We start from the raw sequence: 15,531 nt of genomic DNA on the forward strand, positions 1-15,531 counted from the left end.
AGATTCGGCCGGCTCGGAACCGATTCGACCGAGTTGGTCCGAGTCAAGGCCTCACCAGGTCGACTCGGCTAGTGAACCGGTTCGGCTGGCTCGATAATAACTCGGCTGGCTCAGCCGAGTTGGATGATAGCGGCCCGTGAATTAAAAAACAACGATTTAAAAAAAATGCTTTTGGGGGACTCCAAGGTTTTCACGATGATACTTTAATGGTTTTTTGTCCCTAAATAAGTTTATCTCGCTTGATCTTGAGAGGTTTGTTTAGTTGGTATCACATATGTAGTAGAGATTCCTTAAGGGATAGCTTCATTCTTCTTCAAAACCTTCCAATAGGTTCTTTGCCCCTTTCTTAAAGCAAACCTAACTTTGTGGCCCCAACCTTGGCCCTCCAAAGATGAGCATCGAGCCTTGAGTTTGTTAGAAAATTATATATTACGGAGCAATGGAACACATAAAATATTGCAGAAATATAAACACAGAGAACGCATAAAACAAGAGAGACACAGATATACGTGGTTCACCCAGTTTGGGCTACGTCCACCCCGAACAGCCAATCCTTCCTTTCTATTATCTAGCAAAATGAAGAGACACAACCTACAGCAAATCCGCTGTAATATCCTCTGTTTTCTCTCACAGTCTCACCTCTCAGTTTCTCGCTCACAGAATACACATCTATATCTCAGCCTCCAATACAATGCCCTCATACAAAGAGAGGGGTTGCCTTCTAGGGCAAAAAACCCTAAACTAAACATAAGTTCTACTGTCAGATCATCTGCCTAATGAACGGCCCAGATTGACTAGAAATTACTATACTTTTACAAGGCAATTTTACATTTGTTTTTAGCTTCGGGGGCGCTGCCCCCGAGCCCCCGGACCCCCCAGCCGGGGGGGATCGGCCCCCCCGCACCCCCGCGGGGGGGACAAGTCCCCCTCGCGTGGAGGGGTGTACAAACTTCCTAGGGTATACATCCGGCTGAAACAAAAACCTTTGAACAATCATGCTCCACACACAACAATCTCCCACTTGGAGAATGATTGTAGAAATTCCACCGCTGCTCCATTTGTTGGACAATGACTCCTCTTTGGACCTGGCTGTTTTTCATCTTCATCGGCATCCTTGAAGACCAATTGAAACTGAGCATATTCTCTGTTTCTCCCTAGTTACAACTTTTGTTAGCATATCTGCAGGATTTTGGCTAGTGTGTATCTTTTCCAGCTTCAACTCTCCATCTTCCAACACTGATCGTATGAAATGGTACTTGAGCTGTATGTGTTTAGTCCTAGAATGAAATGCTGAGTTCTTTGCAAGATGAATGGCACTTTGGCTATCACTGTATAACGTGCCCATATCATGCTCCTTACCCAATTCACCCATAAACCTTTGTAACCAAATCATTTCTTTACTAGCCTCTGTAGCAGCAACATACTCTGCTTCTGTTGTTGAAAGTGCAACAACACTTTGGGTTTTTGAAATCCAACTAACAGTTGTTCCACCAACAGTAAATACATATCCTGTAGTGCTCCTCCTGTTATCCCTGTCACCTGCCATATCTGCATCAACATATCCCTGTAGAGAATGTTTACACCACCAAAGCATAATGCTTGATTTGTGGTACCTTTCAAATATCTGAGAATCCATTTCACTGCCATCCAATGTTCCTTTCCTGAATTGTTCATGTACCTGCTTACAACTCCCACTGCATGTGCAATATCAGGCCTTGTGCAGACCATTGCATACATTAAGCTTCCAACTGCTGATGCATATGGAACTTTAAACATATAATCCATGTCTTCTTGGGTCTTTGGGCACATTTCCTTACTAAGTTTGAAATGGCTAGCAAAAGGTGTACTAACTGGTTTTGCATTGTGCATATTAAATCTTTTCAACAACTTTTGTATGTACTCATTCTGAGACAATGTTAATTTGCGATTTTTCCTGTCTCTAGTGATTCTCATACCAAGGATTTGTTTTGCAGCTCCCAAATCCTTCATTGCAAATGAATTTGCCAATTTTATTTTGAGTACATTTATTTCATGCATGTTAGATCCTGCAACAAGCATGTCATCCACATACAATAACAATATAATATAGCTACCATCATTTTTCTTTTTCAGTAAACACAATGATCAGAGTGACATCTAGTATAACCTTGTTCAGACATAAACTTGTCAAATTTTAGATACCACTGCCTTGGAGCCTATTTTAAGCCATACAAGCTCTTCTTCAACCTGCACACTAGTTTCTCCTTCCCTTTCACCTCATATCCTTATGGCTGCTGCATATATATCTCTTCCTCCAAATCCCCATGGAGAAAGGTTGTCTTTACATCTAACTGCTCAAGATGCAAATCTTCAGCTTCTACAAGACTTAAAATAGTTCTGATTGAAGTCATTTTAACAACAAGAGAAAATATTTCGTCAAAATCAATACCTTTCTTCTGTGCAAACCCCTTCACCACAAGTCTAGCTTTGTACCTCTGTTTTCCTCCATCTTCTTCCTTCAGCCTGTAAACCCATTTATTCTTCAATGTAGTTTTTCCTACAGGCAACCTGATTAAATCCTAAGTCTGGTTATGCATTAAGGAGTCCATCTCTTCTTCCATGGCTACCTCCCACTTCTTCCTGCTTTCAACCTGCATTGCTTATTCATAACATTCGGGTTCACCAGAATCAGTCAACAATAAATAATATAATGAAGGAGAGTATCGTTCAGGGGGTCTACTTATCCTGGTAGATCTTCTAACACCACTTTCAGGTGTTTGGTGTACCTGTTGCTGTTGTGGTGATTGTTGTTGTTGATTATTATTATTTTCAGGCACCTTTACCTTTTCAGTGATTTCATCAAGAACTACGTATTCCTTGTTTTCTTTTTCCTATTTATTTTCCTGCAACTGATTCTTATACAAGACCTTTTCATTGAATATTACATCTCTGCTCCTAATGATTTTGTGATTTTCGTAATCATATAAGCGATAACCAAAATCATTAACACCATATCCAATAAAGGTACATTTCTTTGACTTTGCCTCAAGCTTTGTTCTATTTTCTTTATCAATATGGACAAAGGCCTCACAACCAAAAGGCTTTAAAAAGGAGTAGTTTACCTTTTTACCTGTCCATGCTTCCTCCGGAACACCACCATCCAAGGAACTTGAAGTCCCTCAGTTTATTAGATAAACAGCAGTATCTACAGCATCTGCCCAAAACTGTAAAGGCAATCCTGCATGCAATCTCATGCACCTTGCACGCTCCATGATCATTCTATTCATCCTTTCTGATACACCATTTTCTTGTGGTGTTCTCGGAACTGTCTTCTCTCTGCGAATTCCATGTTCTGAACAGTACCTATCAAACTCTTTGCTGCAATATTCACCTCCATTGTCTGATCTAAGACACTTCAATTTCTTTCCTGTCTCAATCTCAACCAAAGCTTTCCATTTCTTGAAAGTATCAAATACGTCAAATTTATTCTTAATACAATAAATCCAAGTTTTTCTAGTTGCATCATCAATAAAAGTAACATAATAACGAAAGTCACCGAGAGATGATACCTGAGGAGGTCCCCATACATCTGTATGCACAAGCTCTAATTTTTCGCTCTTCTTTTCTTTCCCAACTCTGAGAAATCTGACTCTCTTCTATTTTCCATAAATGCAATTCTCACAGAAATCCGAATCAACATTCTTCAAACCCGGCAACAAATTCCTTGAGTGAAGAATCTTCATCCCCTTTTCACTCATGTGTCTGAGCCTATGATGCCATAATGCTACATCTGCTCCTTTGGAAGTTAAAGCATTAACAGAGTTACAAATACGATTGCATAAATACAATGTACCAACCTTTTCGCCTTTTGCTATTACCAGGGCTCCTTTGGTGACCTTCGAAGCTTTATCTGTGAAAGTTGTCACACAACCTTCACCGCCTAGCTGCCCTGTTGAAATTAGATTTTTCTTTAGATCTGGAACATGCCTTACCTCCTTTAGTAGCCATTGGTTTCCATTCTGTTGTTTTACAAGAACCTTACCCATTCCAATAATTTTACAGGGTTTATCATCACCCAAACGAACTTGTCCAAAATCTCCTTGAACATAGTCATGAAAGTATTTCTTATCAGGTGTGGCATGGAATGAGGCCCCTGAATCTACCACCCAGGAATCAGTAATATTTTCGAAAGAAAGAATCAAAGCAACTGGTAACACCTCACCTGTCACATTTGCTTCGTGATTGTTTTCTTGCTGTGCATCTCCTTCTTTTCCCTTCCGAGATCTACAGTCTTTCTTTAGGTGTCCTTTCATTCCACATTTCCAGCACACTGTCCCCGATCTGGACTTGGATCTGCCTTTCCTTGATTTACTGCGATATCTTGAGCTCTTTCCTCTTTCCATTTTTCTTCCCCTAGACTCTGCACTCAAAGCATTACCCGATGTCTCACCGGAGCTTTTCCGTCGCATTTCCTCGCTAAGGATAGCACCGACAACATCATCAAACTTTAAAGTACTAGATCCAGACACAGAGTTACTAATGGCCATTACTAAACCATTCCAACTTTCTGGTAATGAGCACAAGAATAACAGAGCTCTAACTTCATCATCAAAGTTTACCCCTACAGAACATAACTGACTTGTAACAGTATTAAAATCATTTAAATGGTCTGCAACAGATCCACCTTCCGACATCTTCATATTAAATAATCGTTTCATGAGAAATACCTTGTTTGAGGCCGAGGGTTTTTCATATAGTTTCGACAATGCCTCAATCAAACCCTCTGTCGTTGTTTCCTTCAAAATGTTGAAGGCGACTGATGCAGCGAGGCACAACCGTATTGTTCCGAGTGCCTTTCTATCGAGAAGGTTCCATTCTTCATCTGTCATACCTGTCGGCATCTTTGTTTTTCTGCCCAATGGTAGGTACAGATCTTTCTGATACAGATAATCTTCCATCTGCATCTTCCACAGCGAGAAGTTTTGGCAGTTAAATTTCTCGACCCTAAACTTACCATCTTCCGCCATTACTCCCACTCGAACCAGGAACCCTTCTTTCCTGTGAGTTTATCAGCCAAATAGACCTTCGGCTCTGATACCAGTTAGAAAATTATATATTACGGAGCAATGGAACACATAAAATATTGCAGAAATATAAACACAGAGAATGCATAAAAACAAGAGAGACACAGATATACGTGGTTCACCCAGTTTGGGCTACGTCCACCCCGAACAACCAGTCCTTCCTTTCTATTATCCAGCAAAATGAAGAGACACAACCTACAGCAAATCCGCTGTAATATCCTTTGTTTTCTCTCACAGTCTCACCTCTCAGTTTCTCGCTCACAGAATACACATCTATATCTCAGCCTCCAATACAATGCCCTCATACAAAGAGAGGGGTTTCCTTCTAGGGCAAAAAACCCTAAACTAAACATAAGTTCTACCGTCAGATCATTTGCCTAATGAACGGCCCAGAGTGACTAGAAATTACTATCCTTTTACAAGGCAATTTTACATTTGTTTTTAGCTTCGGGGGCGCTGCCCTCGAGCCCCCGCCGGGGGACCCCTGGCCCCCGGACCCCCCAGCCGGGGGGAATCGGCCCCCCCGCGTGGAGGGGTGTACAAACTTCCTGGGGTATACATCCGGCTGAAACAAAGACCTTTGAACAATCATGCTCCACACACAACAGAGTTGATTCCATGTGATGCTACACCCCTTGATGAGCCTCCAAATGCTAAAACACTAAACTTAAAAGCTTGGACATTGGACTATTTGATGATATGCCCAAATGGACTGAAGATGCCCCCGGCTAGCCTTGACCCTATTTTGGTGGTTGGTGCCTTCTTCCAAAGCACAGATGAGGATGGTTATCATTGAGATGACTTGGGAGGGCTAGCACATCCCTCTTTGATGCCAATGCTTACCCTTAGGGGTGCCATGTCACTCACACGCCTGAAAAGGGTGACATAGGGTCTCTCCTAGATGACATCATGGTGGAGGATGCACCTTTTCAAGATGTACACATGCACTTTGGGACTTTCTTTGAGTGAGGAACACTCTTGGACCCTTGTATTATTTCCTTGATGACTTACAATCTATGTTGGAGGATAACGCCATTTCTAGCCTCCTTGGTTATGTGTTTTTGTTTTGATCTCTATATCATCATCATGTATGTATTGGACAGTGCACCGGGTGCCATTTTGATATAATGGATATATTCATGAGCCTACTTTGATCATATGTTGTCTTCTATCTATATTTTAATGCTGTGTGTTTGGATACATGAATGAAAATCTTTAAAATTATGTTTTTTATAGAAAAGAAATATATATTTAATGTATTTTTTACAACGACCGAGTCATTGAAATCGAGCCGACCAAGTCAATACAGAGTCAGAATCGGAGTCGGAGTCGACCCTCAGCCAAGTCAGAGTTTTAAAACATTGTTGTGGACGCATTGGACAAATGTGGACTCAGATGGGAGAAATGATGAATGGGGTCGTAATGAGCAAAAGGGGAGTGATGTATATGGCATTAGGAAACGGGACCACGCAACCAAAAGCAAGGTTTCCCATGTAGTGCCACCCCTAAAGCTAGTAGCCAATAAAAGAGATCCCACGGGACTAAGATACAAGGCAAACCATCAAATTGGACATGGAAGACAAGAGTACAAACCAAACCCACTCTTTCCATCGAATACCCCCACCAATCCATGCCCAAAAGTGTCCATGATAAGTAAAAAAAAACCCAACTACACAATGAAAAGCCATACCTTCGAGCTTGGAAGGCCTACCTTCAAACATATGATCATAATAGATGGGCGAGGGACCACATCGCTGGCTCAGGTGGCAGAGATAGTGGCACACCGAGCTATCTGATGGCCAGAAGGGGTTGTTGGTTGCCAATTGAGATCCATCTAGGAGAAAATTTTCCTCCTATGGATATCACCCACAAAATGGTGGGTAACACTACCTTGATGTTTGCAAGTCGGGGGATAGGAGGGTCAGGTTTGGGAACAGGTGACGAATATGCCCAAAAATTCAAGCAAATGGGGAGGAGGTGACCATGAGATACAGCATAAATAGAACTTAGAAATATACAACTTAATATATAAATTAATGTAGTATATATGAACAATGAATGAGTATTGAAAATGAAAATACAATGAAAAATTAAATCCATCGATCATGATGTAAAAATTTCCAAAGTAACGGCTTTTAATGAGAAAAAAATCAACTCTTCACTAGAGGATTACCATTTCCCAGTTCTTAATCCTGTGAAATTTCAACCTTGGGGCTGTAATGAAATATAAATATAACAGCAGCAACAGTGGGCAATATTTCAATTCCTAACAACCCCAGTCCACTAGGCAATTCAAGAGAACGATACCAAAGTGTGCCAATAAGTATCAGCCCTCAAGGAAAATCTTATCACGCATATAACAATTTGAAAATCACTTATGGTGGCTGTAATATAACAGCAAATAGGCCCCAATCTTCTTCAATATAAATGTTAAATCAATTACAATTGCAGCCTCAACTTATGTCAAAATAAAAAACATATAAGTGCTGGAAATTGCAAAACCATAAAGAAATAGATGGCTGAAAATCAAAATCTGCCATTACACAATTATTGGACAGCTGGCAATTCATTAATATTCATAAAGATGATGTTCATGCACACAACATAACCTTATCCCAAGGCCAGTGCAATGCTCTAATTCTCCAAAACCTAGGCAGAGAAAACAAGGAAAACTGTAATTCATACTAAGGAGCTTCAAGAAGCACGCATCACACAAGCATGTCCTCCAAGGGAATACATTTCCTCTTCTTCTTCTTTTCACCGAGTATAACCAAGGGTTTGATTACAAAATCCTAATATCCAAGTCTCCAAGGGACGAAATCCTAACTCTAGCAATCACGATGAACCAAGAAGGTCTAAAAAACCCTAGAAACTCCAAGACAAGAGAGCTAAAGTACCAATGAAGGTCCAAGATAGAGAGGAAGACAAGTTTGCTCCTCTTGGTCACATCTCTAACACAATATGAAAAAGAATGAATGAATGAAAAAAGGACTTTCTCCTTCTCAATCTTTTATGGATGCCAATGGGTCAATGGGGAAGATAGGTTGCAATCAGTGCTACTAGCACCTCTGTTAGCCTATTTTCAAGGCTACAGTGCTTATGTTTCATGATTTTAAGCACAGTTTTATTTTTTCGATTTTTGAGGTACAGTCACATTGGCCAATTATAGGCATGACTCCAGGATATTAATCAGCTTTCAATCTCAGTTTTACTAGTAAGATTTAAAGTCTCGTTGCATCAAGAATATCGAGGTACATCTATAGGACAGCTTGATGTGTCGCATATGTAACACTAATAAACTAAATCTATAAAGATTAGAAATTTAAAAATACCCAACCATAATAATCAAAAAATCTAACTATAAAAACTGTAATAAAATAAAACTATAAAACTGTAATAAAATAAATCAGTATAGATCTATCTTCATCCCAGACTTTTTAAGCATCAATAAAATTACATTTCTATTTTCATTTGATCCCTCTCATTGCTTATTAGATCTAGGGTTGAGATGGATCTAAGCTGATCAGACATTAATCCAGGAATCATTATTCAACATATATGGAACTGTACTAGATAATATAGCCAACATTATGCTGGCAGAACTGTATATACTATATGTCTTATTAATTTGTATCGCTAATTACTGAACATGAAAAAGAACAAAAAATTGTTGAGAATAGAAAAGGGACTTCATAACCCATTTTAATCACCTCAGCCGAGATTGCTGACAGAGACTTCTGGTCTGCTTTCCGCAAAATTGGTGTCATCAACCCCTGAACAGGTGAAGAGGTGGATCAAGAAATATTAAGCAATAAAAGCTTAACAGCATTTCCAGATTGAATTAGGAGACCTACCTTTTCAGTGGCAACTGCTATGGAGATGTCAATTGAATCGCATAAAACTACCTCTCCCTTTTCATCACTCCAATATGCTGCCCAGAAATATCATCCAAATACAAATATAAGAACAGAATGTTTTATGATAATAAAACAAAAATGCCACATGCAAAAACCTTTTTACTAAAGCCGTTGTATCTGGAATCACACAATTAAAACTCTAGCAGATATCGTTCTAGCATAGCTATTCACATGTAATTCATTTTTGCACAAAAATAACTGTCATACAAAAACACCACATTCGCTCCCACCCCAGGAGGAACAATAAAAAATAACTACAGCATCTGCTGATTTATGAAAATAATTATTGCATGGCTGACTTATCTGAACAATTTTCATTGAGGATTAATCATTAAACTGTCACCCACCTTGAAAGCGCTTCAAATGCGGCAGATTCAACAACACTGTTAATCAGTGGAACCTTTCAACATCAGGAATTACAATTTCTGAATTTTGTGGACCAGCAGATCACCTTCTGGAAAACTTCCCTTAGATCATTGACCAAATTTAAGAACCATAAGCATGGTTAAAGTTAAAAACATATCAATTCCACAAAAAGCATGCACATGGACGTTATTAACAAACACTGAAACAAGGGAGACTTATCACCTACAAATAAGGTAAATTTGCAGTTACTCACTAAGGTAGATTAGGTAAATAAGATAGATTTAGTGTATTGTTACTCACTATCAGGAAAATTGCAGTTAGTCATGGCTTGACAACAATCTTCACTCTCTGTAGAACAAACTACTTCAACCAATCATCAGGTAGACTACCTTAAGCTCTCATCTTTGGTACTGTCATTCATTCTTACTCATCTCTCCTCTTTGTTCCATTGAATACTCCTCTTCATCACAGCCTTCATTCTTAATGGGTTGCCTTGGAAGGCCAACTATCACAATGGCTCATTTCAGCATTCAAGGGAATTTTTAACATTTTCTCAACTTTGACAGAAACAAATAATTAAATGGTTATTACAAAGTTAACAAAGAGATTTTTCCAAGGATCCATTTTCGATCAAAACATACAATGAATGTGGGGTCTACTACCACTCAAATTTGCATCAGGGTGACCCATTTTCTTTGCCAGATTGTCCCAACATCACAGCTGATCCTGTGCACATTTTTGGGCTGATCTCTGAGTCCAGTGTTCCATGATCATTTGCAGTGTTCCACGGGGTTGCGTCCCCCCACCTAGGGGTTGAGTTTCCTAGCTCCCTCGCGCTCGGGGGACATGGGGACGACTGGGGGTCATTTCCCCATGCTCCCAAAAAGCAGGGTACGCGGAGAAACTTGTAAGGGGGTGTTTCCTCAATTTTCGGGGTAACATCCTCCAAATGGAGTTGTTTCCTAGGCGAAAGGGGTCATGTGGGATTGTGTGGGGTCATTTCCCTAGACAAAAGTCGCAATTTTTTTTAAGGAAACAAATGTATCCTAATTTTTATGAAGCGGGAAGGGTTTAAACTTTATTTTCAATGTTCATTTCACATTGTTTCATATTTTCATGATATCGCTCTGCTCAGTCGTCCTCTCGTCTTTTCACATTTTCTTTTATGTTTCAAACTTCAGTTTATTTTGAATCTTGATATATGATATATTTGAGTCTTGACTCTAAAAATTTGACTCTTGATGTATCAGACTTGACTTTTGTTTCAATATTCAGTATTCATAGTTGGAACTTCAATAAGGTTTAAACTTGAAAACTTTAAACATTTATTTTCATTGTACATTGTTAGTAGTTAAATTGTACAGTTACAAACTTATGTGTATTATGTATGATTATACGATATCATGCTTTTCGTTTTAAATTTGTTTCACACTTCAGTGATATGATTCATCGATTTATCATTTATCCTTCATGACGTAAGTGTTATATATTATATAATGATAAAGACAGTTACATTATAAATATTAAAATTTCAAAGATATATCGTATATTTTTATATTTATAAGTTTTTAAGACCCCGATGTCCCCCCACGTTTCCTAAAAATTGGTGGGGATCTTTTGCTCCTGCGTATCCCGCTCCCTCGCCCCCACGTCTCGGAAACTTGGTGGAACATTGATCATTTGTGCCTCCACAAGGACCTTTGTGATGTATCGTAATGAGCTAAATGTTGTGATGATGTAACAGTTGTACTTTAACTAGACCATGCTTGTTGATCTATGTAAAGTTTTTTTTTTTTTTTTTGCTTAGGTGATTTCTCTAGAACCTTATGGTTGGTTATGGCACATCCTTCTAGGTTCTATTTCAAGGCTAGCCCTGCCCTCATGGCTCATTCTAACCATCTTATTGAGATCATTTATGGTCGAGGAGTGTGTGCAAAGTCCTTGGATGGGTCTATTACGACATATGACTTAGTGTTCCCATAGGTTTTTTCACTTAACCTTTTGTAAATGTTGTGCTATGTTATTGTAAAAATTTTATACCTAGAGGCAGAATTCCCCTTTAGCATAAGCATGGATATATGTATGTAGGTCACACTTGACCTAAGTGATTATTTCTCTAGAACTTTGGTTCATTTGATATGTATTTGGCACTTTAGTCATGTGAACACCTTCATGTGGAGCATTGTCTCCCCTCTACGATTGAGGGACCCTCCCTAGAGAACCTATCCTTTTTAGAGCTACTGCACATGCATTTTTTACTATGAAAAGGATGAATTACTAACCCCATTGGGGTGCTCCCTCTCTTGACACATTTGGAGCAAGGTTACTTGGGAGCCGGAGTGGGAGCGGGAGCAGGGAGCGACATTTTCAAAAGCTCTTGGTTCGGGAGCAAATCGGGAGCGAAATTTGATATAATATATATTTCTATATATTTTGATGCATATATGTCAACAAAAGCATGTAGAATGATAAATTAGATATGAAAGGCATAAAAACATGGATTGAACCATATAACATCAATCATCTAGAAGTTATAATCTTCATCAGCCACGTCCATAAGTTAGTAACATGCAACATATTGAGTCTCATGATTCATCAATCTTAAAGTTTCAAGCTTTCAAAATTCAATATATAACATTTATCATCATTGATCACTAAAGTTGTAACTTGTACTTGTAACCATTACCATTACCAAGTAACCAAACGATAACAAAGAATATCTAACATGAAATGAAATGTTTCAACTTTCACGAAGCATCATATAATATATTCATAATTCATTACCAATGAGTTATAATTGCCAACTTCAAACTTCAAACTTAAATTGTCATATACTGTTTATAAAAAATATCATAACAAATATGAAAGAGTCAATAGTTATAAAAACTACTAGAAACTATAAAGGACAAGTAAATCTATTATCTATTGTTAATGCTTGGGCCTCTTTCCACGAGAAATGTCTAACTTTTGAGAAGGCCATGGTGGTCCACTGGGAGTCTCCTCCCGCATAGTTGGACGACCAGAACCAGAAGGCACATGACCTCCATGTGAGGATGTAGATGTAGATGGAGGTGGCAAAAGCAAAGGCAAACATGTTCCAACTAGAGCACTACTATTGGATGATGGGGGTCGCATGGTTGTTATTGCTTCTTCATCATCTTTGAAAAGTATTGTTTCCAATTCTTCTAGATGTAGAGCACCATCCTCCAAATTATATTCCTCTGGGTTGTTGTCCCAAGTTGTATATGATGTATCATCTCGAACCCGATCACAATAATGACTCAACAACCTCAAGTTATAGTGCACATAAACCAAGCTTTATGCCTAGTTTTCATTGAGTCTGTTTCTTCTCACATTATGGATGAAGTTATAGGTTGTCCAACACCTCTCTGCAGAAGAAGTATTTACAACCTGTGAAAGGACATTTTTTGCCAATTTTGGCAGAAGTCCCTGACCACCATACACATCCCACCATGTGATAGCATCAAATTTGTCCCTATCTTCCATTGCATGCAAAGAATCAAACACTCCAGTGCTAGAGAATTATTTGCCTAATTCAAGACACAGATTAGCACACTCCTCCCTTTCAGGGACCACCTTGTTTAATGCTTTCATATATCCCTCTTGTACCTCTAAATTTGTATGGGGTTTGGCCCTAACCCCAACTCCAAGTCCAGGTTTTCCCAACCAAGATGGAGAGTAGTATTTTGGCGTAAGGATATACGCCAAGGCATGTAGTGGGACATTAAGTTTATTCCACCATGCACATACAAATTTGTGAATAATATCATACAAGTTGGGATTTTTTTCCTGAACAATATCTTTTATTTGCCCCAACATGTTATCCATCTCCTCATACACCTCCCCAATCACTGGTTGATTTGTATCTGCAAAACGAATCATGTTATAAATGGGCTTGGTTAATTTCAAAACTTCCCTCACACGTGCCCAAAATAGACCATCAAGAGCAATGGTCTCCACCTCTTCAAAACCTTACTTGTCAACTGTGGTTGGAGACCTGTCCTTTAATACCTACCAGTGTTGACTTGATACCATGCTAGCTAATGACTCTCTTACCTTCAAAAGGCACCTGAAGGTGAGATAATAGCTAGCAAATCTAGTCTTTGCAATCTTCAATAGCTCCAAACATGAGTGACTACGGAAAAGCCCATGGGTATTGCTATGATTGGTAATAAATTTTATCATTTTCTTGCCTCTCTTATACAAATCACCAATCCATTTGTATTGAGGGTGTTTGTTCTTAATAATATCATGAATCAAAAGGTTCATGTGTGAACCAAATACCCAGACCAAAATATGTTGGGGTATTTATCATCAATAGTTACTCACATTGCCTTAAAATTAGAAGCAATATCAATGATCACTTGGATGACATTGTATGGCCCAATTCTTTCAATTGTTTTAAGTAATGGTTTTGCAATGTTGATGGCAGTCTTGAACTTTTCTGAGTAATCATAAGCTGAAAGGAAGACTGCACCACTAGTAGACATAGCGAGAACACTTATCAATGGCTTGCCTTTTACATTTGTCCAACCATCAGATAGAATGGATACCCCATGGACATTCCAAGAACCTGTCATTTTACCCAAAGCATGTGATATTTTTGCTCTTTCATGATCAAGTCCCACAGTTCTAGCCTTGTCATACCCAGGGCTATTGTATCCTTTGGGAGCATCATTAATGGCGAAAACCATTTCATGCCAATAAGTGTGAAAATTTCTAAATACAAATCCAACTGCAGTGATTGATATTGTTTCTTCTACTTATTAATTAAGAAATAAGTTATTCACAGTGTTTCTATAGCAAATATCGAAATAAATTCTACTGCAGCCTTCATAATTAAAATATTGCAGAAATTAAATGCAAGGGAAAATACTAGCACAACTATAATCACAATGACAGTTATTTTTGGACAATTGTCCCCGGAAAAACCCAATGTGGGAAAATCGGTGCAGCAGATGACGGTTTCTTTATTGATCTTCAGCAAAAATCTCATGTACAAGATACAACCAGCAAAATAGAAGCGGAATTTCTGTGAGAAATTTTACAGACAATATTCTCACGCTTCTCAGCGAGATTCTGACTCCAAAGAGAACTTGTTGCCCCCTCTGTGTCTCACTGTGTCAGCTCTGCGTAGGGACTGCGCAGCTCCACCGTCACAACGTCTGCATTGTCCCTCCTCTGCTCTGCGTCTTCTTTATGGTCTTGCTCTCCCAACTGATGTTGATGCCTTCTCTCCTTCTCACCTGCAACTCTCCCTTTGATTCAATTTCCTCTTGCCGAACTTCGACCAGTGAGAAAATCGATCTAACTAGGGTAACTGAGTATCTAATCCCCCAGATGAGTAATCAACGGCCCAGCTTAGATTCTAATCAATGGCTCAATTCATATTGACTTGATCTCGTCTTCTTCTAGAAGTTTCACCCTCAATTTAATAAATACCCTTTAATTATTTTAATTTCCTAAGTTTAGAACTTTAGACTTAGGCACCCATTAAAAATAATTAATTATTTTAATAAAACTGTCTTTGGGTGGAATTTCCCAAAACGATTTCAGGGTATTGTGGAATACATGTGTCCTAGCCTCCCTGCAGATTTTGAGGCTTAGAGCACATCCGATGCTACCATAAATCAACACTCCCTCTTAGCGAGGAATATGCTCTAGTAATGCAACCTACTGAAGCATCACTCTGATTATGTGGCATCTCCCTCTGTGTTGCTGATGTCAGACACAAATGTCCATCAACTATTGCACTCATGTTGCATATGTATTGTTGTTGGCCCTGCCACCAACAACACTACATCTGTACTACAAGTCCCTCTCATTTCCTGCCACTGCAATTGAGAAACCACCTGTTTCTACTACTGAAACGAGTTCTCTACCATACCCATTTGCTCCCTGAACTGGATGAACTTAGCTCTTCCTAGAGCTTTTGTGAGTATGTCTGCTACCTGATTTCCGGTAGAGACATACTACAATTGTACTGCCCCACGTTGAACACAGTGTCTGATAAAGTGACGTATGATATCAATGTGTTTCGATCGATCATGAAATATTGGATTCTCGAAGAGTTTAATACAACTTTGATTATCGCAGAAAATATTGGTCGCTTCCATCCTCTTCTTGAACAAACTCACAAGTAGTTTTCTAAGCCATATAGCTTC

At 39.0% G+C, this 15,531-nt stretch overlaps 1 protein-coding gene across 1 annotated transcript in view; it reads right to left on the reverse strand.

Moving 5' to 3' along the window:
* Window positions 1-15,531, reverse strand: part of LOC149198681 (dihydrolipoyllysine-residue acetyltransferase component 1 of pyruvate dehydrogenase complex, mitochondrial-like) — a 286,422-nt gene that overhangs the window by 77,495 nt on the left and 193,396 nt on the right. Inside the window, exons 13-14 of the mRNA XM_089402112.1 lie at window positions 8,918-8,994; window positions 8,774-8,836 (exon numbers count right to left, since the gene is read on the reverse strand). Of these exons, the coding sequence (XP_089258238.1) occupies window positions 8,774-8,836; window positions 8,918-8,994 (140 nt within the window). The remainder of the gene's footprint in view (window positions 1-8,773; window positions 8,837-8,917; window positions 8,995-15,531) is intronic.

The sequence above is a fragment of the Pinus tabuliformis genome, chromosome 2_1 (genome assembly GCF_031772625.1).
Source record: "Pinus tabuliformis cultivar Carrire ecotype Pingquan chromosome 2_1, CPIR1, whole genome shotgun sequence".
Classification (NCBI taxonomy): domain Eukaryota; kingdom Viridiplantae; phylum Streptophyta; class Pinopsida; order Pinales; family Pinaceae; genus Pinus; species Pinus tabuliformis.